At 41.3% G+C, this 26,527-nt stretch overlaps 2 protein-coding genes across 2 annotated transcripts in view; both read right to left on the bottom strand.

Moving 5' to 3' along the window:
* gnav1 (guanine nucleotide binding protein (G protein) alpha v1) overlaps window positions 1–6,836 on the bottom strand; it is a 36,036-nt gene extending 29,200 nt beyond the window's left edge. Inside the window, exons 1-2 of the mRNA XM_084930608.1 lie at window positions 6,039–6,836; window positions 5,723–5,814 (exon numbers count right to left, since the gene is read on the bottom strand). Of these exons, the coding sequence (XP_084786734.1) occupies window positions 5,723–5,814; window positions 6,039–6,168 (222 nt within the window). The 5' untranslated portion in view covers window positions 6,169–6,836. The remainder of the gene's footprint in view (window positions 1–5,722; window positions 5,815–6,038) is intronic.
* A 5,983-nt stretch (window positions 6,837–12,819) lies between these two features.
* Window positions 12,820–25,437, bottom strand: pcyt2 (phosphate cytidylyltransferase 2, ethanolamine). Its single transcript, XM_084930607.1, has 12 exons — window positions 25,124–25,437; window positions 18,918–19,006; window positions 17,946–18,107; window positions 17,399–17,550; window positions 17,278–17,319; window positions 17,022–17,160; window positions 16,832–16,914; window positions 16,139–16,216; window positions 15,688–15,753; window positions 15,384–15,449; window positions 14,058–14,146; window positions 12,820–13,961 (listed from the first exon to the last, which is right to left on the bottom strand). The coding sequence occupies exons 1-12, from the start codon at window positions 25,246–25,248 to the stop codon at window positions 13,844–13,846; spliced, it is 1,209 nt and encodes a 402-aa protein (XP_084786733.1). The 5' UTR covers window positions 25,249–25,437; the 3' UTR covers window positions 12,820–13,843.
* Between the last annotated feature and the right edge of the window lie 1,090 nt (window positions 25,438–26,527).

Below are 26,527 nucleotides of genomic sequence, written 5' to 3'. Positions count from 1 at the left end.
TCAGTTACACTAGTTTACTTTCCCATGAGAACAAACATGTTATTGTTTCAGCATTGTGGGCTTCATCAAAGTAACGGATGAAGACCACAAAAACAAATGGAAGTCTGGCAGATAATTGGCTTTAAAAAGCTCTCAGACATATTGCTTATACTTGTATTTGATGATTTTTACCAGATTTTTAGCAGGGTCACTGGTTAAAAGACAGACAAAGTTTCATTTTGTTTTAAATTATTTAAATTGTTTAGATTTAAAAACAGCAAAAACAGATTGAATCTGTTCATCGATAACATGCCTTTACTCTCGCATCTGACCTCACAAGTGACTCCGGCAAGGATTGGGTTGAACCAGGTAGCGTAAGTGAAAGCATGTGTGTGGGTGTGTAGACGCTTTCAGAATAAAAACAGTTGCATAACACATGTGGTCATAAAGATACAAGAAATACAGTTATGTTTGTGCGAATTATGCTTTTATGTTTTGTGGAGTTTCACTAAAAATATAAAAATGTTTATTCAGATCTGAGTTTGAAATACTTCAAGTCAGCAGCACCTACACACTCTCTCTCTGCACCAGCCTAACAAACCAAATCAAACACCTGTGACTGATCTGCACCGACTGACACTCACTTTGAAGAAGCTGGAGCTAAATGAATGAACTGAAATAAGCAGATGCAGAGAAAAAGAGCTGCTAGCAAGTAAACATGAATGCAAATAACGCAGGACTCCAAAAATCAGTGATCTTAGTTTGAAAAGCAAGAAAATGCAACACAATCAACATATTTTTAGAAGTTCAGGAGTACACACACATGCAGCTTAGTGAGGAAGGTGAACTCTCATATTTCAAGTTGAATTAAAGTGATCAAAGCTTCATAAAGACAATGGAAGCATTTACTATAGAGGCGTCACAGTTCATGCTTCTATCTTTACAGCTCGTCTCAGGGTAGTGATTTAGTTGTGCTTTCTCACTTCCCTCTCTCCACCTTTGTTGTCTTTATCAATTGTTTCCCAGTTCCTCCTCCCTGACTCAGCTTATTAGAATAAGCTGAGTTTAGCATTTACAGAGGAGAAGAAGAGTAGCAGGATGCTCACTGTGGCATCCTTTAAGTGAACTTGTGCAATGTGACAGCATTTAGTTCCACCCAAAGTTGCACAATTTTTTCACCGAGACTCTTGTATTGATGATGGGAGAGTCAGTCCACTGTGTAAAGTCTTTTCCAACCCAAAGATTCTCAGTGGGGTCTGGACTCTGTGGTGACAAATCCATGTGTGAAAACAACCTCTCGTGCTCCATGAAGTCACTATTTTGGTTGGTTTATGCTTGAGCATAGGTAGCGCTAAGGCACCCACGGACCGCCCGTCTATCTGCGGAGAGTATTTGTTGTTGATAGAGGCAGTGTAGAAATTATGTGGCACTGTATTATGTGATTATGTGGGCTACTCGTGCCTGTGCTGCTGTTGGTCCATCAGCAAGCTGCGGAGAAAAGCGAAGTTATTAGACAAGCAGCTGGAGTGAAACCAGGTGTTTAAAAAACAAAAGTATTCGCTGCTTCTGCTTTTCATGCTGTTGTTTATCTTTGATGATTTTTTTTTTTTCACACTTCTCCCATTTAGTTCCATATCTTGCTCCACTCGTCAACCAATCAGCATTCGATGAGCACATAGATTATCCAAGACTAATAATATGCAGTTGGGATTTTGGAAGAAAAGCTAAGGAGGGATTTTGTAGGTGAAAACCCATCAATGTTCACAGGCCAAACAGACCATAAATGACATTTTTCAAAAGGGTAAAAGTAGCTTTTCACAAATGTGTTCTTGAGTGTTCTCTGCTTAGACTGCTGCCCCATGACATACATGGATGGATGGATGGATGGAGGGACAGATGTTAACCCAAATAAAGAATTTTGAGTCACTTCCACAGTTCTTTGCTTGATGCCAATTATTTAACCCTTCTGAAAGAGAGAAGCTCTTTTTTCGTCTTCCTACATATTGTCTTTAGTTTAGGAAATGAGAAGCCGCTCACTGCACCAGTTTGGGTTAAATAACCTGTCACCAACTTAAACATACCAGTGACTAAAGTTTTTATACAGTTCAAGGCTCATCCCCATTTGCTTGGTTAAATCCAGGCGGTGGCTTCCTCCTAAAAGCAAATTTCACCATTTTGCAGGCATCTGCAGATTTGCCTCTGGTAACTTGTTTTCATGCATTATCTGCATCTCTCTTAGATCATGCCAATATACAGAGATGCTTCACCAGCAATGGTGATGAATACCTTGGGAGACTGTTGACCATTTCAGAGCATTTGACCAATCAGTACAGAGCACATACCCTGCAGCCTACAGGAGTCACTGTATGGTAATCTGAACTCATTATCAGCTTTACCTCACCTCTCAAGGAGTAAAGTGACACCTTGTTTTTACCAGTGTGTGTCTGTGTGTCCTTTTGAAAGGAAGTCCACCAGATAGAAATCCACAGAGCCTGTTACACCTTTTGAACCTCTGTTTCCAGCTAGATTCAGCAGTTCAAAGTATTGCGGAAACTTTGTGTTGCACTGTGCGTCAGCAAAGACATTACGAGTCCCATTACAACAACATAATCGCTAAATCCGTCCAGTTACACTGAACTATTGTCCTGGTCCAGCTCGCCGTTTGGATCAGCTCACTGAGCACAGAAAATTAACAGCCGCACATGTCTCGTGTCAGAGCAAACCACGACAAAGAATGTGACTTAACTGGCAGCGGCCTGATATTTAATCATTAACTACCAACTTTTCTTTTAACAATGAGTAACTAAGTATAAGAGTGTAGCATGAGTCTGCTTGCAGGCTTTGTAGTCACATTTGAGGAAAAAGCTCAAAGATTTATTGCATTTCTCCAGCAACTTGTCCTTGACAAAGGTTCTTAGTGAAACACCTGAGTCAACAGACGAGATTACAGGCTCAAAAATACGAATTCAGTTGATAGAAACTACTACATCAACAGTGCACCCACACACACACACACACACACACACACACACAGAAAAACAGAGCTGTGTGCATTGGAAGGGAACAAAAGGAAAAAATGTCTGCCCGTCGGCATGTCCAAAGTAAAAACCACACCACGGCCTCGGGCTGCAAATAAAAGAGGGATGAAACAAAGAGGAGCCCACGTCCTACCTTTCCTCCACTTATTACTTCTAAACAGGCTGTCCTGTCATGGTCCTAACACAATCCAAACCTAAGAGCCACGCAGAGAAATGTAGGAATGTTTTCTTAACGCCTTTCTGGCTTTTGCTTCAGGTGATATTTCATCAGAGAAAAAACAAAGTGGAGCAGGGATAATGTGTTCAGGTCAAGGCAGGGTTGAGGTGTTTACTACTGTACTGATGGAAGCACAGACTCTTATTCCAAATAGAGGGCAATGTGTCAGAGATAAACACAAACACATGTGAAACAATAGGTGAAAGAGCGATGAGCTCATCTGTGTATGTTTGTGCGTGTGTGTGTGTGTGTGTGTGTGAGAGAGAAGAGGGCGTGTTTTTGTTTGCTGTGGGAGGCTGGGACGACAGGGGAAGGAAGGGGGACGGAAGAGCAGGATTGTGGGTTGGTGTCATTTTTCCACTTAAAAATAAGGGCGTCACCTGAGAACAAAACCAAACCCAACTGACACCGGCGATGACAAAAGAGAGGTGCAACTGGAACTCAAAATGTGTTGAAGCATGTATGCAAAGTAACGCTGAAATCAAATATGTATTTATGAAACAAAAAATGATGTATGGAGGATTGCACCTGCCAAAAATTAAAAAAAAATAAAGCATAGTATATGGATTAGCCTGATTAATGTATACCTACATTAAACCAACTGTACTGTTGGTATTCTGTCTGTGTGAACATACAAAGCCCTGTCAGGCAGACAGTACCTCTGCAGACTCACAGTCAGTTTCTTGACTCTCTTCTCCTTCCTGTGTTTTGATAAAAGTAAAATTTAAAAAACCCAAAAAACTGCATTTCCTCTAGCGGCCACTTGAGGTAAATTCCCAACAAAACAAAGACTCCCACATTAAAAATCCCCAACTTTACAGCATTACAAAGCAAGTTTACAAGCTAGCATGAAGACACATTTCTCTATAGCTAAGACACGGTCACTTCTGAGCCCGAAAAACCCGAAAAACCCTAGCCATGTCCATCTTTTATATATAGTCTGTGGCCATAAAGCATTAGTGGACAGTAGCTGATCCTGGCCAATTAACTGCTCCCAAAGTTATTGCAAATCAAGGGGACGCCCCTCCCCTCTCCAACATGTGTGCGCGCGCGCGCGCGCGCACACACACACACACACTTTTGTCCAGACATCCGGTTAACTTATTTTAAATGAATACTATAGTCAGCACTGGTTCAAGAAAAACTCCAGCCTCCTAACTTCTGAGTTTCTTTTCAGCTTCGTGGTCTATTTCACAATCTAAAAAGAGGTTTGACTGTCAGACTTTTTCACTGACAGGACTGTTATTGCTGGGAGACAGAACAGGTAACTGAAGCATGATGAAGACCCTTCCTGAAGACTCTTCCTGTCATCACATCATTAAACACAGCAAAGCAAGGAGAAGCAAGAGAACGAGATGGGCAAAGTACAGCAAAGTAAAAATCAGGAAAAACAATAAGAGAAGAGGTCAAAGAGGATAAGCCCTCATTAAAAACAAGCTAATGGGAGAAAAAAACTGTGTGTGTGTGTGTTGAACCGTTTCCATTCTCCCCTCCCCATCCCAACCTCTAGTACAACAGAGGAATTTGGCTTTCAGTCACTCTCACACAAACAGAAAGAAGAGCAGATGTGAGCCAAATCACTGCATACCAACTTGTGCCTGATCCTGGGTATCATGAGAAATCTCCCCCCCCTGCAGGAAAACCAGGCTTTGCTTTCATTTTCCATCTCATCTCTATCTCTTCAGTGTCTAACCATCTCTTATCTAATCATTAAAAATGAAATGCATTCCTGTGTCTGCAGCATAATCTCAGCTCTTTGCCGAAGTCATGTTATTACCTGAAAGGAAACTAGACTCCAAATCAGGGATGAAAAACTCATTTTACATTGAGGGCCACATACAGACCACTTTCATCTTAAGTGAGCTGGACGAATGAAACTCCCCCTTTTGTCATTGCAAAGATGTTTAACTACATACTTAATTTCTGAGATATTTTAATATAAAATAAGGAAGTGCAATGTCTTTTTTTAATTAATTAATTAAATAATATGAAAGTACATCTCATTTTTTCTAGATGATAAATGCATAAAATTACAGAAACGTTTTTGGTAGCTCACTGCCCACAGTGGCCTGTGTGTATAAGCAAAGTTTTTCATGATTGATTAAATTTTTTTAACCAAGATTTCTATAGTAGAAAGTGAAAAAAGGGAACTTTTCTACCATTTAATCATTTCTCTTTTACTTAACGTCTGTGCTGTGGTATGAATCACTGTGGAGAGGTCTTTATCAGCAGGAAAAGCTGTAAAACTTACATTTTATGCCCTCTATCATGTTTGCAAAACTGTCCAGCGGGCCGGATTTGAGTTTTTGCCGTTCCAGGTTCTGGTCCTCGGGCCTTATAGATGACACCCGTGCTCTAACCCCACATGTGATACTGATCTTTTGAAGTCATGCATTTGTTTAGATTCTCTACAAGAGCTTAGTGGAAGCACTATATGCTAATAAACTGATAAAAACACAGGCAGGGTGAGCGTGAGACTGTTTCTCACCTTGAAGGTGCACAGCTCTTGCTTGGTGAAGCCATTACTGTGGATGATTTTCATCTGTTTCACCAAAGTGCTTTTGCCGCTCTCTGCTGCACCTGTAGGAGAACGTGAGATGGTTAAAAAAAAAAAAGGGTTTTAAAACTTGTTTTACTGTGTGTTCAACTGTGATCGGGCTTTATTTGTAAAAGTTATCTATAAAGTCAAAGTGTGGTGTCAAAGTAGGATTTGTGCTTCAAAAATTAAAGTTTACATGGAATATTTGAGTTATTTTAAACTAACATCATCAACAGCTGGGTTCATTTAAAGCTGTCAGTCTCACCAAGAATGAGTATTTTAACCACGTTCATCTCCCGCTTGGCAGATTCGTAAAGTTCTCTGTCTATCTTGGCGCTGTGTATCCTCGCCTTCTTCTGCTCTTCTGTAACTTCGGTACCGAGGCACAGTCCCATCCTGAGCGCGCATCTCCTCCCCGAGCCCGGCCAGAGAGAAAACAAAAGCAGGGCAATCCAAGCTGGGATCAGTCCGACTTTCTTTCTACAAGCTGCATATTCCGAGTCCGGGCTCTGCCTCTACTCCAAAACTAAACCGGCAGAGCGAAAAGAGGAGTTACCTCGGCAAAGAAAAAAGTCCAGGCCATTGCCAAAACAACCTTCTTCAGAGTTATTTCAAACTTTCGAGACAAAACTGTTTTTACGCACAGCCACAAGCGCTTTCCCCCCCAGTTAGCGTCAGGTTTCAGCGCCTGTCCTGGGCGTTAAAAAACAAAAAGAGAGAAACCGCAAATCTGCTCGGCCGCTTTCCGCCGCAGCAGTTCAAACTCTGTCCTGCCGCCTTGGCAAAGACCCCAACTCATCCAAAAAAAAGAAAAACACTACCTCCGCCCCCTGCTGCCCGCAACCCAGATGGAAATCCTTTGGACTTCCTGCGAAGCGACGTGCTGAAGTGCTGCTGCTACTCTGTGTATTTCACCTGTTCATGAAAAATAAAATAGGCGTGACGTAATTAAAAAATTCCACTTACTACATTATAGACCTCATTTCTCTTTACTTTTCAGCTGTTAACACTTACTTTAATTGTAGCCTACAAAAACACAATCGACTTGCGTAACGTCGCGATGACGCACAGGTAGGACGTTTCAGGTATATTCAGTTATCATGTTAGGTTGTGCAAAGGCATGCTGGGATTTACAGTTTATGAGCTCGTCAAAATCCGCCTCCTAAAAGAGAGAAACAGATACGTGGTTTAACAGGTTGTGCAACAAAACAAAAGGGTGTTTGTAACCATAAAAACACTTCTACTGTGAAATGCGAACTATTTCATATCAGTGTTTGGAGCATTTAGAAATAAGGAGTGGTTTCTAAATGAAGAAGCCTTTGTATGAATTTAAAATTATTATTTTCCATTAAAAAAAACTTAAATAGGTCGTCCTCCTTAGCTGTTCAATATGAAGACATTTTAATTGAATACTTTGCCTTTATATTAGTTCAAATTTCATTTAATCAGACGATCTCATTGAGACAACTTGTACCCAGGCTGATCAAATATCCCTCTTTGTGAGAGACTGTGCAACATTGAGTCTTTCTCTATCTGTCCCACATTTTGAGTCAGTGTTGCACATTTTCGACTGATTCTGCAGGACACGCACATTCCTCACGCCTGGCTTTTACCCACTGCATATGAAGGAAAGGCTTTTTATTCTAGTCAGAAGAAGGTCAGCCTGTCTAATGGCATACTCATCATCAGGGAAAGTTAAAGGGACCAAAAAGTCAAAACCTCTGCAGAGCTGAATAAAACATATTGTTATTGCTGAATATAATGAAAGCTCACACAAATGAAAAAGTAATGACATATGCTGAGAGTTTTTTTCTCCTTTTTCTGCTTGAGTCACTTTTAAATTTTGCACAGGAGGAAAATGCAGTGTGTAGTGACACGGTATATGGGTCATATTTGGATAAAAAAAACTGCTAAAATGAGCAGATATTGTTAAAATAAATAAGGTATGCCAATTTATGGATACCTCCAAACTGAAAGCTAAAAAGAAGCCTGCTACCAGGCAGAAGAGCAGAGGAAATAACTGTGAAACAAAATTCACACATTCTGAATTTTTATTTCATATCTCTTAGGAGTGTCAACGTGTCCCATCTTGTCTCACACAAACACAGTGCTTGCCCCACATTTACAGGGAGTGCAGAATTATTAGGCAAATGAGTATTTTGTCCACATCATCCTCTGCATGCATGTTGTCTTACTCCAAGCTGTATAGGCTCGAAAGCCTACTACCAATTAAGCATATTAGGTGATGTGCATCTCTGTAATGAGAAGGGGTGTGGTCTAATGACATCAACACCCTATATCAGGTGTGCATAATTATTAGGCAACTTCCTTTCCTTTGGCAAAATGGGTCAAAAGAAGGACTTGACAGGCTCAGAAAAGTCAAAAATAGTGAGATATCTTGCAGAGGGATGCAGCAGTCTCAAAATTGCAAAGCTTCTGAAGCGTGATCATCGAACAATCAAGCGTTTCATTCAAAATAGTCAACAGGGTCGCAAGAAGCGTGTGGAAAAACCAAGGCGCAAAATAACTGCCCATGAACTGAGAAAAGTCAAGCGTGCAGCTGCCAAGATGCCACTTGCCACCAGTTTGGCCATATTTCAGAGCTGCAACATCACTGGAGTGCCCAAAAGCACAAGGTGTGCAATACTCAGAGACATGGCCAAGGTAAGAAAGGCTGAAAGACGACCACCACTGAACAAGACACACAAGCTGAAACGTCAAGACTGGGCCAAGAAATATCTCAAGACTGATTTTTCTAAGGTTTTATGGACGGATGAAATGAGAGTGAGTCTTGATGGGCCAGATGGATGGGCCCGTGGCTGGATTGGTAAAGGGCAGAGAGCTCCAGTCCGACTCAGACGCCAGCAAGGTGGAGGTGGAGTACTGGTTTGGGATGGTATCATCAAAGATGAGCTTGTGGGGCCTTTTCGGGTTGAGGATGGAGTCAAGCTCAACTCCCAGTCCTACTGCCAGTTTCTGGAAGACACCTTCTTCAAGCAGTGGTACAGGAAGAAGTCTGCATCCTTCAAGAAAAACATGATTTTCATGCAGGACAATGCTCCATCACACGTGTCCAAGTACTCCACAGCGTGGCTGGCAAGAAAGGGTATAAAAGAAGAAAAACTAATGACATGGCCTCCTTGTTCACCTGATCTGAACCCCATTGAGAACCTGTGGTCCATCATCAAATGTGAGATTTACAAGGAGGGAAAACAGTACACCTCTCTGAACAGTGTCTGGGAGGCTGTGGTTGCTGCTGCACGCAATGTTGATGGTGAACAGATCAAAACACTGACAGAATCCATGGATGGCAGGCTTTTGAGTGTCCTTGCAAAGAAAGGTGGCTATATTGGTCGCTGATTTGTTTTTGTTTTGTTTTTGAATGTCAGAAATGTATATTTGTGAATGTGGAGATGTTATATTGGTTTCACTGGTAAAAATAAATCATTGAAATGGGTATATATTTGTTTTTTGTTAAGTTGCCTAATAATTATGCACAGTAATAGTCACCTGCACACACAGATATCCCCCTAAAATAGCTAAAACTAAAAACAAACTAAAAACTACTTCCAAAAACATTCAGCTTTGATATTAATGAGTTTTGTGGGTTCATTGAGAACATGGTTGTTGTTCAATAATAAAATTATTCCTCAAAAATACAACTTGCCTAATAATTCTGCACTCCCTGTAGTTTGTTGGGATACGGTCACCCTACTTATACCTGAGAAGAAAAACAGTATAAACAATACATTATTACAAAGATCACAGGATTCCATAATAGTTTTAAGCTCTCTAAAGGAATGATGGAGTCCAGTTTCACAACAGTAAATGTATATTTACTGGTTTACTGGAAGGCTTAAATGACAGCTTTCATGATAAACAACAGATCTTTATAAACGAATGACATGACTTCTTTTTTATTGGCTTTAAAGTAGTCATAAACCTTTTATATATAATGAGTAAGGAATTTCTCTTAGGTCGTTAAGTGTATTGGACTATGGCATGGAGGGGTTGGGTGCTGGAGTCTTGTTTAGGCTGCATGACCATACAGAATATCTTCATAGTTGAGGAGAGACATGAAGGCTGACTTAACAATACCTTAAAAGGTTGGAGAAGACAGACATCCTTTTATTCAATGCAAGAAGTTTAATTTTTAACTTTCTCAGGCAGATGTTGGATATAAATCTCAAATGAAAGTCTGCTGTTGTAGCTCTTGAGCTAAATTCCTGCTTTAGCCAGGGCCGCTATAGACAAAAGATTGCTATGTGTGTCTGCAGTGATTTATATTTGGCATGGAAAGCCACAGCGAGAGCCAGTGCAGAACACTGATTCAGGCAGATACAGCCATGAAATGAGGAAATGGAAGTGTGGGTTGCAAAGTGGCTTGCAGATACACCGTAACCATGTTCAAGAAACAAGCTAAATAGCACACCCTAATTCAGATTTGCCAGTGAGATGTGTAGAAAGGTGTCAGCTGAGCCACCGACTGATGTGGGCTGGCACCGACTTCACGGCCTGACTGAACTAATACAAAGCTCCATGTTTTTGTTGGACTCAGCAGGAATAAGGCTGATGCCATTTAAAGTTTTAATTGCAGGATGGTCAGTGTGGAGAAAACCATAATTATACTTATACAATAATTCTTTTCTGCATTTAAATCAAGTCTGTGATTAAAGGGTGCTAGTTGGAAAGTATCAAAAGCCGAATGAAGGTAAGTCAGAGCCTGAAGTGAGCCTAGTGACTGAAAGACACTAAAATATTGATTAGTTTGATTTATTTTATGTGTTTCCTTTATTGTAAGTATTGTTTTATGTTATTTGTATCACTCTTAATTCATAAAAACAATTTCTTCCAGAATGTCTAATTTGTGAGATGTTTTCTGGATGAAAAGCCACTGGCATTATTTCCACAAACCAAGTGTATCTCCTCTTATATTATCTCCTCAATAACTCAACATGTGGAATAAAGTCCATGTGTTTTCAAACCTTCAGCATCCGTACAGAGCTCTGAAAATTAGATCAAACAGAGCTTCTATGTGTGTGATGCCCAGAGTGATGCCCAAACTCCTCGGGAACACTGAGGATTGCTGATTAAAGATTTACTGTTTTTTATGTGAAGGTTTGCAGTCTTTGGTCAGATCTGAGGGTGGCTGGATGGTAACCATGTGAGTTATTTGTTTCTGAGTGGCTGTGGCCTCATTTCACCGCCTCAGTGAACCGTGACTATGTGCTGACCACGCTCTGTCATCAGGCAGCACACATTATGTGGCAGCGGTAATACAGACATCAAATGCACAAGTAGGGCTGCTTTCTTTCATCTGTGCAACGTGGCCAAAATTAGAAACATCCTCTTTCAGGGTGAACTTGAAAAAGTAGTTCATGTATTTGTTGCTTTGAGGCAGGACTATCATAATTCACTATCGTTAGACTGTCCCAAAAGCTCCCTGAAAAGCCTTTAGTTAATCCAAAACACCACAGAGCTCATATGTCTCTTCACTGGCTCACCTTTAAATCCAGAATTGGATTTAAAATCCTTCATTATAGATACAAAGGCGTGAATGTTCAGGCCCCATCATATCTTAATGCTCGTAGTATGATTAACTATAAAGACAGACGGCCACCTACAGGAGCTTTTATAACATCCCATTCTAAATCAGTCCTGTGTTTACAGCTGTGACAGTTTCCACTCTTCTGGGAAGGCTTTCCACATAATTTCAGATTGTGTCTGTGGAAAGTTTTGAATATTCATCCAGAAGAGGATGTGTAAGGTCAGACATCTCTGTTCTAGTTCATCCCAGAGGTGTGTGATAGAGCTGAGGTCAGGGCTCTATGCAGGCCAATCAAGTTCCACCAAGCTCATTCAGCCCTGCTTTTATGATCCTTGCTTTGTGCAGTGGGGCACAGTCATGCTGCAACCGAAAAAGGGGTTTCCACAACGTATTCCCACAAAGTTAAAAGCATATAATTATCACAAAAAAAATTAAGCTCATGCAATAAGATTTCCTTTCATTGGATCTAACAGGCCCAGACCGAACCTGAGAAAACTATGATTAAGAGGTGTGACTTAATACTTTTATCCATATAGTGCATTACCAACTTCACTCTCAGAGTGCAAGGGTACTTCGACCCATCTCATGTGACCAATCCCTTAGACTGCAGTCTTCTCTGAGTCAAAGCTCATTTAAAATGGGCTGAGGTGAAGTGAAAAACTGTTCTGTGATCCGACGAATCAAAATTAGAAATTCCTTTTGAGAAACATGGATGCTGCCTTCAGCTTGTTATCAGCACTTGGTTCCAAAGCTGACAGAGTGCATTAATGTCTGTAAAATTGGCAGCTTTTTCTTCTGGAAAGACATCAGTGCTGAAAGGGATATAGAGCAACATATGCCCTCATCCGGTCGCCTTTTTCAAGGAAGGTCGTTCACATTTCAGCAACAATGCTAAAATACATTCATGACAACAGCAAGGCCTCCCAGTAGAAGAGTCCAGTCGCTGCCTACAGTCCAGATCTTTCACCAAATCAAGATTTTGGAGAATCATGGGAAGAAATGTGTGAAAATATTTTTCTTAAAATTGTGTTTCTCAGTTTAAACATTTAACGTTTTCTATTGTGATTTTATGAAATTTGCAAATCACTGCATTGTTTTTTTTTTTTTTTCCATAGAATTACGTGAATTACGTTTTTCAGTATCTGCATTGTGTAAAGCAGGGGTAGGCAACTCCAGGCCTCGAGTGCCGGTGTCCTGCAGGTTTTAGATCGCACCCTGGGTTAACACACCTGAATCAAATGATTAGTTCATTACCAGGCCTCTGGAGAACTTCAAGAAATGCTGAGGAGTCATTTAGCCCTTTAAATCAGCTGTGATGGATCATGGACACATCTAAAACCTCCAGGACACCGACACTCGAGGCCTGGAGTTGCCTACCCCTGGTGTAAAGCATCTTGAAACGAATGGTTAAGGACCGTTTTTTTTGTGTGTTTCTTTGTTTTTTTAAATCAGCAGGCACTATTTAATAAAACTTAATAAAATCAAATTAAAAACCACACTTTTGCCACATTGTTATTTATTAAATAAAGCAAATATTTTAACTCATACAGTGATTGAAAGATTGTGAATAATTGTAACAATTCACCTTTAATGCTCCCCATACAAAGACAGGAAAAGCAACGGACTTTATGTTCACATGACTTCTTGGATTGTCTCCTGAAGTAGGGAAACAAAAAAAATCCCATCTTCTCCAACACATTCCTTATAAACAGAAACAGGAGTAGCTGCAGATATGCTGTAGTTTGACTTTGTGGAATCAGACAATGAGACAATTAACAGCCCTTACATTAGTTATAGCTTTTGAGGCACTATTCTAGTATAGACCAAACACACCTTCAGTGACCTCATTCAATGCGCACACACACACACACACACACACACACACAAACACACACACACACACGGTGCAAATTCAGGTAGTTAAAATTATTCGACCACTCACAGATTGTTTAAAAGATATATTTTTAGGACTGATTTTTTTAAAAAAGTGAGATCTACAAATTAAATCGATGAAAATGACTTAAAAACAAAGTACATTCAACTGTGCTGATGATAATTTTAAGAATGATCGTTAAAACTAAGCTGGTTAAAAATCTAAAAACATAACCGACAATGACATCAACACTGTGTCAATAAGTTAAGGATACTTACAAAATTAACATACCATTTCTGCACCTATACGGGGACATGTAGTGTGTGACGCCATGGACAAAAACAGTGCACAACAGAAAATAAACGTTTTCTGTGGAGGGAAAGTAAAGGGATGCTGCAGATTAAGGTCTTAGCAGGTTTTTGGACTTTTTGGATCTATCCTAAACCCTTTAGGCTGGAGCAGTCCATACTGATAAGCACACTGATTCACCAAAATATTCAAAGCAGGATTTTACACTCAGTGGACTAGCAGAGAAACCGAATAGCCAGGCCCAGCTGAGGACTGTATGGACTCTGTCCGGGTCCATGCTCTTAAACCTGAGAGTCCGTGGACGAGTAAAACAGACTCTGGGGCCATGCTTGCCGTTTTATTAGTGAGCAGTCTGAGCTGGAGCTTCGCCCTGCTCCTTCTGCTCTCTCTTCTTCATTGCTTCAATCACTGCCATCTCCTTGGCCTCTTTCTTCTGGTTCCTGGCTTCAAACTGCAGCCTGTTAACAAGAAAAGACCGATTAGTAAACAAAGGATGAAGATACAGATTTATAAATACAGAAAATGAAGACTCAGAGAAGCGACGAGTCCCCGACCTGTTTTCAATGATCCTTTGGACGATGTCATCAGTAGTTAGATTGTTCCCACTATCAATAGCCCTGAATATCCCCCTCTTCTTTGGTTCCTGAGGGAGCAAAAAACATAACTGATCAGAATAAAGCAACTAGCAGATATTTTGCTCCATACTGCCACTTCAGGCCAGATGGGTTAATGGTTTAAATCCAAATCGAAGCACCTATCATTCATCGAATCTAACGATTGTGGCGGACTTGATTCAGGACCATGAAAAGTCCTGAATAGATAAACTTTGAAGAAGTGAATCAGATCAGGATATTTTTCCAAAGTTGTCCTTCCTTAACATGTAGCACACAGCAGGAAATAGCCAGCTTTAGATTGATTTATGAGAAAAGTGTTTGGTTTAGATGAGGCAGCTGCCTGTGCAGGGTGTGCACTGCACATGACACTCACAAGCCTGGAATCTACCGCACAAATTGCTGTGGTATTTGCTCATAGCTGCAAAGGTTAAGGTCCATTCAATGTCTGACCTGGCTGCGTCTGATATTTGCATTTCCACATGCACCTTTTGTTTGGTGACCTCTGTAAAAGTCCAGGGCTGTAGTACACGTGTGAAAACAGATCAAGACAAAGTGATTTTTATGCTCATCTTAGCTTTGAGCACATAACTCCTAATGGATGGATAGATCAACTCATTTTCTCCTGCTTAAATGGATTTGGGCAGCAGCAGTCTAAGCAGAAATGCTAAGACCTTCCTCTCCCTGGCAGTTTCTTCCAGCTCTCCAGGGAGAACATAGGTGTTCCCAGTTCAGCTGAGAGACATAATCTCTCCATCATGTTCTGGGTGTGGCCTTTCCCAAAACGTCTCACCTAAGAGGTATCCAGCACTTACTGGTCAGATGTCTGAACCATGACAGCTCTTTTTAGTGTTGAGGGGTAGCAGCTCTACTGAGTCCCTCCTGAGTGACTCAGCTCCTCAGCCTGTCTCGAAGGGAGAGCTGAGACGCCCTCTCAGAGGAATTTTTGCTGCTCATCTCTGCGATATACTCACTGCCCACATTGCTCAAGGATTATCTCTGACTAACCTCAAACTATTTCTTTCTCTGTTTTATTGTTTTTTGTCCGTTGCCACGAGTGCTTGTCCAGAAAATGTGAGAAAGGAAAAAAGAATAATTGTAATGGATGGAGGCTTTGTGGAGACTCTGGATTTAACTAAAGTACTTCCCATCAGGCTGCCTGCCTGCTATCACCAAACCACTTTAAAAAAGGACTTAACTGGATCGTCAGTGAATCCTTGTGCATCTGTGACATAATATCTCCACAGTGTTTATTAACAGTGTACTCACAGCGTAGGGATCCACCCCATCCTTGTCTGGAAGTACCTCAGTCTTCCCATGACACACTAGGTCCACCTGCACATTCAAACACACTCGATTAAACCACGACAAAATACAGAAACATCCTTTTATCTCCTTATTTTTTTGTATATAAACAGCTCCTATATAAATCAGATTTATCTGAAACTCAGTGATCACATACAAGGCTATCAAACCGATTTCTATACACATTTTTGAAATGATAATGGTTAACCGCTTCAGCATGTTTAACACATCTCAGACCACCAGGGGGCGCCACACATTTACAACTCACCTTAAAATGATCCAGCAGGTCTTTGCCTACTGCATAGGGAGCACCAATCACCACCTCTGACACATACTGCAGACACACCGAGACCAGTGAGAGGAAAAGTTATTAAATGATTAACCTTATAATGGCAGTATCACATCTGTGCATTTCTGCTTACACAGTTTAACCAAAAACCTTCTACAGGAGACGTCAAAGGTCAGTATGCTTCTACAGCTCAGTGAACAACCTCTGGTAAAAACTGATGACAGAGCGGAGCGACTTAATGCTTTTATAGACTGCGTAACACTCTCGTAGGTAACACAAACACATGATGCAGAAGGGGCACAGAGACTTATTGTTCCTGACTGATAGCTGATCAGGAGGAATGAAGGGCGCTTAGCCAAGTTCAGTGTGTGATTATGCGGGGCAGAAAAAACATCTCGCTGTTATGAACATTTCTCTTGTGTGAACTCACCCGGCAGGCGAGGACGCTCAGGGTCCTCTCGTGGATGTTCATGATCGGATAGTTCTTCCCCTTGTAGCGATTCACTTCCTGAAGAAGAGGACGAGATCAGTGATTACCTCGATGCTCTTCCTTTTCAAATATTTATCTCAGATACGGATGTGGAAGTAGCAAAACTGCTTTCTTATTTCTTATGCTTCCTCTAAATGTGACAATGAAAAGAGCTGACTGCTGTTCCCGAGTTTGATCAACAAAAATCAACAAAACAAAACAAAAAAAATAGAGGTCAAAAGTTCTAATAGAGATAATAAGATGTGAAATTTTACAGCAAAACACGATTCAATTTATTTATAGGAGCACAATTTCTTCAAAATTGGATGAAATGTTGGGAAGAGTGGCCATCTGAAAATGAGCAGCCACCCCAATTTTGTGCCAATTTTACCAAAATCCAGGGATCAAAATGCACTTTAGTCAATCCTGGTCTTAAATAAGAACCCTTATTAATATAACTGACTCAGCCAGCAGTTACAAGGCTCATTTTCACTTTCAATTCTCCCCAAAAGTTTGACTACAGTCATTAAGGACTTTAGTTTCCATTACTTCTATTTAATTGTGAGCTTCTGTTAATTTAACTTGTTCCAAATGTTTCTCCTGAAAGCTGCTGACGCAGCAGGGAGGAATAGATTTTTCAATCTTGAGATGTACCTGGTCGAAGTGTAGACCTACGATGACATACGGCCGCTCCGCCTGTTTATATACCATCTCTAAGAAGTCAACATGGCCGATGTCTGCAGAGATGCTGTCGTCAAGGAAACAGATGCAACAAAATGTTCACCACAGAAATCTCTTTGTTCATAACTCAGCTCTTTTTTTTATTTTCATGTGATAAGGATACGGAAGAGGTCAAACGCTCCAGCCACATAGATGATGGTGTCTCCGGGCTGAGGCTCCTTTCCTGAGGCAAACTGGATGATTTTCTGGGACGTCTGCAGGAACTGAGAAACTCCTGTCCAGGGACTGTGGCCTTTAGGACCCTTAAAGATGACATATAAACAGCACTGAACGCCTCTGACACATTCCTATCGTCAGGATGATGAGCAAAGACTAGCAAATATCACAAACCCTTGAAACTAAAAGTAAATGACATTTACCTTTCCAAAGTTGTCCGTATGCTGCTGGTAATCTGGGTTATCCTGCAGAGAGGAAAAGATTAGGCTGACAATAAAATAAACAACAGCTATCCACACGCCAAAGAGAACCACGTAAACTCACTATGTTGCTGTGGTGGGCTTTGGTCATGAGAAGCATACGACCCACCAGGTCAGTGGTGGAGACGCCCTGAGTGCGCTTACATTCCCGGTAACGGCCTGCTCGCTTGACCTCTTCATATGTGTCCTTGCCGTCTACCGTCAGCGTGATGTCATCTGGGAAACATAAACATCACATCCTGAAGCCTGCCCACATCATGTACTCTGGTTGAGTGATATGTTAAAATGTACAACTGTCCATCGTAAGTCCATTAGCAATCAGCTAACGATATATGTGGACGTGTGAAAGTCCAGCAGTTCTCATATCTGTTTGAGATAAAAATGGACAAAACCAGCAAGACAACCTAAAGATTAAGCAGGGAGCACATTAAGGACACCCTGCAGCCTCTACATGAGCAAACTGGTGGAGATGGCACATAAAAGATGGTGTAGCTCTGATTTCACGAGTGCCTTAACCCTGCACTGCACAACCCAGTCACTCGGGAGGATTCTTTCACAGCGACAATGTGTAACAACAAACGTTTTAGGCGGTGAGATTTAAACGGACTCACCTCCATGAACGCAGAAGTCACAGTTATATTTGTCCAACGTCTCCAGGGTGGTGACGTATGGTGCTCCTTCCACTATCTCATCCACCCACTTGATTGCACGCACCATCTTGTAGCGCTCTTCCTGAGTGAAGACTGGAGGGCCCTTGTGCTTGGAGATCTCAGCTTTAAATTGGGTTTTAAGTAAAGAATTGGTTATTAATGAAAAATGTAGATCACAAAGTTACATTTATATTTTATTTCAACCAACACATTTCCAGTAAGGAAATCTTAAACATCAACATTAAACAGCTGATTACCAATAATCAAAGGTCTGCCTCTGATGTTCACAGCTAAAGCAGGAAAAATCTGACAAAGGTTAGCTCAGTGTTTAATCATTGAGCAACATCTTTATTTACTTCTACCATAAAACTTTATTGATTATAATTTAGAGATAAAGTGTTACTGGATGTGACTGAACAGACTAAAGTCTTTCCATAGAAAATCAGCCCCGCCTGACGCCCTCAGAATCAGCTCTGAAATACAAATATCATTCGAGTTATACAGTCTTTAAAACTGCCTTATTTTTCCAGCATTTAGATCCCTTATGACTTCTGAAACAGTGGAGCTATCCGGATCAGATTTCCAGGCTTGGAAAACATATTTAAGCTCAAATACCTTTTCACCAGCTCGAACTGTTGTAAGCTAAAGCTAAAATCTTGTTTTTGTTAAAAATGATGTCTGTGATCAACTTTGAGCATCACTATCATGAGACATGACATATGTTTGATCTGTTTTCAGGTAATTCACTGCCAGATGGTTCCTTCTGCTTTTTAAAAAATTATTATAATAACATCAAATGAGATTCGAGAAATTCAAACCATGACACAGCTGAGTGAATGACAATTTTTCCATTGAATGACCGACCGTTTAGTCAGGAATTAATATTTAATCACTGTATCAGGGTTAAAAAAGGGTCTGTACTTGTGGTCTTACCATCTGTGTGGACGCCCACTATGAGGTAATCTCCCATGGCTTTGGCCTGCCGGAGCTGGTTTGAGTGACCGTAGTGCACCATGTCATAACTGTGGAGATGGAAAGAGGCGACACGTCATCACAGTGGAAAACAATGGATACATTAAGGGCTCAAACAAATGAATAAAAACACAAGTGTGGCCTTGGTAACCAGCACCCTGCAGCTTTAGGCTTTTCGTCTGAAGCCCTGCAGGCTCACAGCATCACTGTCTTTTAAAACAACCTTTCACGACCTTGTCGTGTCTTTTTTTTTTTATTTTGGTGACCTTGCACAGCAGGGGCCAGACAGTGTCTTTAAATCACATGGCCTATATCCATCTAAAAACAAACTGACAGACAGTCGTGGTGAGCAAAAATGCTAAAGGTTACTGGGAGAAAGGTTAGACAGACACAAAGTCTACGATATTCCAGTGTTTATTTGCTTTCTACTATTTGGCAACTTGTGCAGTTAATGTTATGTATAGACTTGCCTTTTAAATAGGAAGTAAATGTGAGCACTCTTTCTCTCTTGCACCATAGTCAATGTCTCTGCTGATAGTGAAAGGCATAACCTGATTGTGAAACAAAGAGTCGATAACTATGTTTGTAAAGCAAACATGGCTGACATCCATGATGTTTTAGGAGTTCTATTTTAACTTTTGGTCAGGAGAAATAAATAAATCCTCAGTATATCATAACTCAAACTGATGAAACAAATCATGAAAACAGCCACTGCTATCATTAAAAGAGTACACCAGTCCAGTTTCAGTGGAGGCACACAGACTTCCAGTGCCCTACAGCAGCGGTCCCCAACCCCCAGGCCACAGACCGGAGTCGTTTGGTACCGGGCCACAAGAGTTGAGGCTCGGGTGTGAAATTGATGGTTTTCAGGGTTTTAATCATTATTTTTTTAGCGTTTTTATCGTTAACTCCGTTTCCCTGGGTCTTTTCTCGTGTGTTATGAATAAATCCTCTTTTTATGGTACCAGTACTGTTTTTTTTTTGTTGTTGTTGTATTTATCCGCAACACCTTAAAGGCCGGTCCGCGAAAATATTGCTGGACATAAACCGGTCCATGGCGCAAAAAAGGTTGGGGACCGCTGCCCTGCAGATCAAACCAGGTCACACTCTTTCATCCTCTGCTGAAAAATTTTTAGAACTCCAATATTCCCCAAAACGCCACTTATGACCTTGAACTGGCCCACAAAAAAAAAAGATTTCATCTTTCCAAAGTGGTCCGTTTGCCCCCATCTCACCCTATCCCAGCATCCTCCTCAGTCACATCAACCCTAGCATGTCTTCCTTCACTACATCCATCTATGATCTTCCTCCCCCCTTTATTAATAAACTAAAATGGCAAAAAAGGGCCATTAAAGCTTTAAAATAAAGTCCTACGTGCTGCAGGTATCACTGCTGGGGAAAAAAAAAGAAGAGGTGGGTGGTTGCTGTCAACTTTTTTACGAAGTTCACAAGAAATTTGACAGATTTATCCATTTGACAGTTTCTGGCAAACTGAACAAAGTGTCTTCACACAGAGATCTTTCATTTCAGCTGCTTATTAATTCAGTTTTGCCCTAAATGTGGCAAACAAACTCCAGGTGAATGGAAGCTCTTTCAACAGAGCACTTTGCTTCACCTTTAACTCTTTGCACCTTAGAGGCATACTTTGAGTAACCCTTGAAGCTCTTTTGTATGTCATATTTTTGACCTGCTTATGGAACAAACTGACTGTGAATGTGGAATCAGGGGGTGTCTATGGAGCTACCATATGAAAAACCTCAGAAACTATTCTAATGATCACCAAACCACAGCTTTACTGATATATACTGAGGTGTCAAAACTCGTCATTAAGGTACAGACTGAGATTAAAAGTTAAAAACTAAGACTAAAGGTACTAAAAGTACACGTTTTATGAAGAACTTAAGTTGGCATTTTATCATTTTAACATGAAAATACCAACTGCAAGGAAAAGCTACTCAGCATGCTTCTTCAGCTTCCATTGAAACTAACATTTTTACTTAATGACAACTGAATCTGAGCCTCCCCCCAGCTGTCATCAGGTGAGAGGACAGGGTAAACCCTGGTCAGGCCGCCCGTCCGTCACGAGGCCAACGCACATGGACAACATTTGAATCCTGAGCTCCTGTTCGCTCATATTTCACCTGTCATTGCATAATTTCTGTGTCTCAGGACATCCACAGGCCCTGCACACCACTCCAACACGCCTCTTCTGCAATACAGCGAACAAAGTGTACACTAGATATTTATAACCACCACATGACTGACTGCCTGAGTGAGTCCAGGAGAGAATTTACACATCACAAATGAGGACAGCTCTCTGTCCAGCCGCAGCAAGGGTCCAGGCATTTTCCCCACAGCATGCGCTTGTGGCAGAAGAGTTTAAAATCACAACAATGACAGACATACGCTTGTTTGTTTTAGAAATAAGTCCCGTCTGTTGCCGTCAGCAAGACAGGCAGCATAAAGAACTACGCGTCCCTGAGTAAATATACGTTCAAAGCAGCACTCGGCGTTACTCAGTTGATCGAATCAGAAAATAAACAAACAGTTCTGTCAGACCTGCAGGTGCTCGTGACGGGATTCCTAATGGGATAAAGGTGCACGTGTAAAAGAAGGATGAGTAATGCTCACTGGGACAGCAGCGAAAAAAAGAAAAAAAAAAGAGATATTTTAACATCCGTGCAGGCAACACAACTCACAGGTGTTGTGTCTGAGGTTCCTCTGACCTTTAAATAATCAGTTTCACTTCTGTCCAGGCAGAGTTTAATATATGGGCGTAGGTTTACTTACATTTTCTGTAAGGAAAGTGTGCACCAGTAGGTTTTGAATATGAATGTGGCACCTGTTTACTCTAATGGTGAAGCCAGTTATTTTATTTAAACCCCTGGGCTTTATGACTCTGCGACTGGCAGAAAACTGGACACAAATGAAGCTGTGATGACAAACTGTTGGAAAGGCAGTGAAGAAACTTTTTCTAAGACAGATTCAGATCTGCTGCAAGAAGGACAGATGCAGGAAACCTTTCACGCCTCGTGCAGCATCTCTGTACAATGCAACACATCTGTGGAGCAGAGAATCGTCTGTTTGCTACTTTTAACAGTTTAATTCAAGCTTCCTCTGTCACTATACTTTACACTGTTACACTGAGCCGCTTTAAAAATAATGTGACACTTTCTATGCAGGTTAATGTTTTTATTTTGCTTTGCTGGAGTTTTTATCTTATTAAGATATTTATTTTATCATTGTATTTTATACTATTGATCTATATATAATTCCACTCATTTAAAATATGTTGTTTGTTTAGGTTTGTTGTAAATTACTTTTTTAAATTAAGTCCTTACATATTTAAGAAAAGCTAAGATATACTTATTTATTAGTATTTATCATCCACAATGAAAGGACTTGAGGTGGTTCTTTCCAGACACATCCAGGGTACTCTGGGCATATCGTGCCTAAGGAAAGCTCCAGCTCAGTCTCGGGACACACTGGAGAGATTATGTCGCTCGGGTGACTCAGTAGTGCATCGGGTTGTCCCCAGATGAGCTGGAGGAGGTGGACAGGGAGAGAGAGGTCTGAACATCTCTGCTTAGACTGCTGCTTCCCCCATGACCCAAAACCAGACATTGGAAGGAAGGATAGACAGACAGATGGTATGGATGCTTTATCGATCCCAAAAGCTGAGAAGTCACTACAGGGAGTGCAGAATTATTAGGCAAGTTGTATTTTTGAGGAATAATTTTATTATTGAACAACAACCATGTTCTCAATGAACCCAAAAAACTCATTAATATCAAAGCTGAATGTTTTTGGAAGTAGTTTTTAGTTTGTTTTTAGTTTTAGCTATTTTAGGGGGATATCTGTGTGTGCAGGTGACTATTACTGTGCATAATTATTAGGCAACTTAACAAAAAACAAATATATACCCATTTCAATGATTTATTTTTACCAGTGACACCAATATAACATCTCCGCATTCACAAATATACATTTCTGACATTCAAAAACAAAACAAAAACAAATCAGCGACCAATATAGCCACCTTTCTTTGCAAGGACACTCAAAAGCCTGCCATCCATGGATTCTGTCAGTGTTTTGATCTGTTCACCATCAACATTGCGTGCAGCAGCAACCACAGCCTCCCAGACACTGTTCAGAGAGGTGTACTGTTTTCCCTCCTTGTAAATCTCACATTTGTTGATGGACCACAGGTTCTCAATGGGGTTCAGATCAGGTGAACAAGGAGGCCATGTCATTAGTTTTTCTTCTTTTATACCCTTTCTTGCCAGCCACGCTGTGGAGTACTTGGACGCGTGTGATGGAGCATTGTCCTGCATGAAAATCATGTTTTTCTTGAAGGATGCAGACTTCTTCCTGTACCACTGCTTGAAGAAGGTGTCTTCCAGAAACTGGCAGGAGGACTGGGAGTTGAGCTTGACTCCATCCTCAACCCGAAAAGGCCCCACAAGCTCATCTTTGATGATACCAGCCCAAACCAGTACTCCACCTCCACCTTGCTGGCATCTGAGTCGGACTGGAGCTCTCTGCCCTTTACCAATCCAGCCACGGGCCCATCAAGACTCACTCTCATTTCATCCGTCCATAAAACCTTAGAAAAATCAGTCTTGAGATATTTCTTGGCCCAGTCTTGACATTTCAGCTTGTGTGTCTTGTTCAGTGGTGGTCGTCTTTCAGCCTTTCTTACCTTGGCCATGTCTCTGAGTATTGCACACCTTGTGCTTTTGGGCACTCCAGTGATGTTGCAGCTCTGAAATATGGCCAAACTGGTGGCAAGTGGCATCTTGGCAGCTGCACGCTTGACTTTTCTCAGTTCATGGGCAGTTATTTTGCGCCTTGGTTTTTCCACACGCTTCTTGCGACCCTGTTGACTATTTTGAATGAAACGCTTGATTGTTCGATGATCACGCTTCAGAAGCTTTGCAATTTTGAGACTGCTGCATCCCTCTGCAAGATATCTCACTATTTTTGACTTTTCGGAGCCTGTCAAGTCCTTCTTTTGACCCATTTTGCCAAAGGAAAGGAATTTGCCTAATAATTATGCACACCTGATATAGGGTGTTGATGTCATTAGACCACACCCCTTCTCATTACAGAGATGCACATCACCTAATATGCTTAATTGGTAGTAGGCTTTCGAGCCTATACAGCTTGGAGTAAGACAACATGCATGAAGAGGATGATGTGGACAAAATACTCATTTGCCTAATAATTCTGCACTCCCTGTAGTGCTAGTAACTATCACAAGTCAACACCAGTATGGTATGTTCACCACAGATGTCATTCAAGGAAGAAGATTTTCGGGTTTCAAGCCGGGTGAAACATTTTTAACTTTCGTACAGGCTCTCAGTGCTTTTACTTATTCATTAATCGGCTTTTTTACTGGGGTACAACAAATGTATGTGTTTAAACTGCGTGTGTCGTTCTTGTAAACTTTACCTATACTTCCATACATAAACAAGTACTTTTTCTCTGAACTTAAACGCAGCTCGAGTTCCAAACTTACCAAGGAATGTGTGTCATGAGGAAGACAGACACCGAAAAATGCCGTCCGAGCAGAGGAGAGCAACAGGACGGAAACGACATTAAATTAAACACAATATTGCTAATTATTTTTTTTTAAAGGTTAGATATTTTAAGTATCGAGGCTACTTTTCATTTTACAGCACAGTCCACATCTCCATCATGATTAACAGCTATTCTGCATGTGTGTGATCACCGGAGAAGAAAAACGGTGGGCTCAGAGGTCTAACGTGATGATCCGCTCAGGAACAACGCCCAACTTTCTGAATGGAGCTCCCCACAACTCAAGCTTATCAGTGAAACACTGGGTCCTTAATAAACGCTTAATAACATTATTGACAACACAGCATTAACCTCTGTTGAACTTCTAGCGCAGTTTAAACACTGCGCATTTCATCATGTAGCGTTGGCTATACGTAATACGCTATTTAAGCTGGTTATCGTAGTAACAGATAAGCCCCGGTGCTCAGTTACTAACTGCCAAGCGGCTAGTTAGCAATAGCATGCTAAAGCTCCTGTTCCCCTGCTGTTGCTTGCATAACAATAGCGTATCAGACCAATAAACTGTGGAGAAGAGTTTAATCAGTCGACACTAACAATAAGAACTGGAAGCGGGTACACACACTCACCAGCCATCACACCACAACCGGACCACCCGCTTCCTTTTCTCTGGGCTGCACGCCGAGGATCCCGGTTTCGTGTTGTCGGCTTCTTCACGGGGCTCGCTAGTAGCGTGGTGACCGTTTCTGATCATTTCTGTGGGCTCAGGGGAAACAGCACAGCGGCAAACAAGTAAAAACGAGAGGTGACCTAAGTTTAGGAGTATCTGGATCGTTAAAGAACACTTCAAATGAAATCCTCCTGTGCGCCTCCAGTTTTCTAACTCAGACTTACACTGAACCGGGTGCCCCGGGCAACGCCTCTAGCACCACGTCACATCGAACCGCTGACGTGCAGATTGCGCCAGGTCACATGTTCAGCGTAACTTTCTGCCCTCGGCAGTAACAAGTACCGCTGTGTGAGAAGCCAAGGGCGCCCACGCTAGATAAGTGATAATACACATTTAATCAACATGTACACATTCACTGTGTACGTTACTGCTTTTTATATCTTTAAGATTTACAGTCTTGATGCGTGTTCAATCATCCGGTAAGTAAATCTCCAAAAGTTGATTCTGTTTATCTGGACGTAGCGTTTTCTGTGGGAGAAACGTTTCGTCACTCATCCAAGTGACTTCTTCAGTCTCAGCTGACTGCAGGTTTCCCCAACTTTATAAACACAACATTTGCATAATGACTGAAACCAGCCCACTGAAGGAACAATGGGCTGGGAGGTCAGGTCCTTCATTATAATTATGCAAATTCTCATGACCATTGATCAACAACCACTGATCAAAGCCCACGAGGATTGCCAGGATTTATACATCAGGGAAACCAAACAACTTCTGGCGAAGCGGATGGCACAACACAGAAGAGCTACCTCGTCAGGCCAGGACGCAGTCTATTTACACCTACAGGCCAGTGGACACTCTTTCAAGGATGAGGATGTACACATCCTGGACAGGGAGGAACGCTGGTTTGAGCGCGGAGTCAAGGAGGCCATTTACGTGAAAAGGAAAAGACCATCTCTGAATCGAGGAGGGGACTAAGGGTGCATCTTTCGCCATCTTACAATGCTGTGATTGCAGCCATTCCCCAACTCTCTGTGAATAGTAGTCATGGCCATTGATCAGTGGAAATGGTCTCAGTGGAAGTGGGATCGTATTAAGAAGCCATTTTAAGGAAGTGAAACATGGAGAAAAAGCTGGTTTTCAGTGGCAACAGGTCTGATGAAGTGATGAGTCCAAATACGATTGTTTTTATTTAACCAATCAGCAACAGTTCAGAGGAGCTCAGGAGAGAGGTACAGTTTTCCTATCCAGGAGCACTTTTGCTGACAGTGTTTGACAGCGATGAATGGATCGGCCTCCTGCACCTCAATGTTATTGAAGCAGTATTTTGGGGGAAGAAAAATTTTGCCCAAAATCGCCATGA

The sequence above is a fragment of the Perissodus microlepis genome, chromosome 6, assembly GCF_051167445.1.
Source record: "Perissodus microlepis isolate ML-2025 ecotype Zambia chromosome 6, ASM5116744v1, whole genome shotgun sequence".
Classification (NCBI taxonomy): Eukaryota; Metazoa; Chordata; class Actinopteri; order Cichliformes; family Cichlidae; genus Perissodus; species Perissodus microlepis.
Note: the sequence above shows the minus strand (reverse complement) of the source record. Positions and strands in the feature narration are given on the sequence as shown.

What these genes read in the sequence shown, in the direction of transcription:
- pcyt2 (XM_084930607.1), bottom strand. Translation starts at nt 25,248, where the DNA reads ATGATCAGAAACGGTCACCACGCTACTAGCGAGCCCCGTGAAGAAGCC. An exon ending in TGGAGCGTTTGACCTCTTCC is followed by an intron (nt 16,915 to 17,021) that starts GTATCCTTATCA and finishes GCATCTCTGCAG; the next exon opens with ACATCGGCCATGTTGACTTC. An exon ending in ACCTGCTGGATCATTTTAAG is followed by an intron (nt 15,450 to 15,687) that starts GTGAGTTGTAAA and finishes TTGAATGTGCAG; the next exon opens with GTGGACCTAGTGTGTCATGG.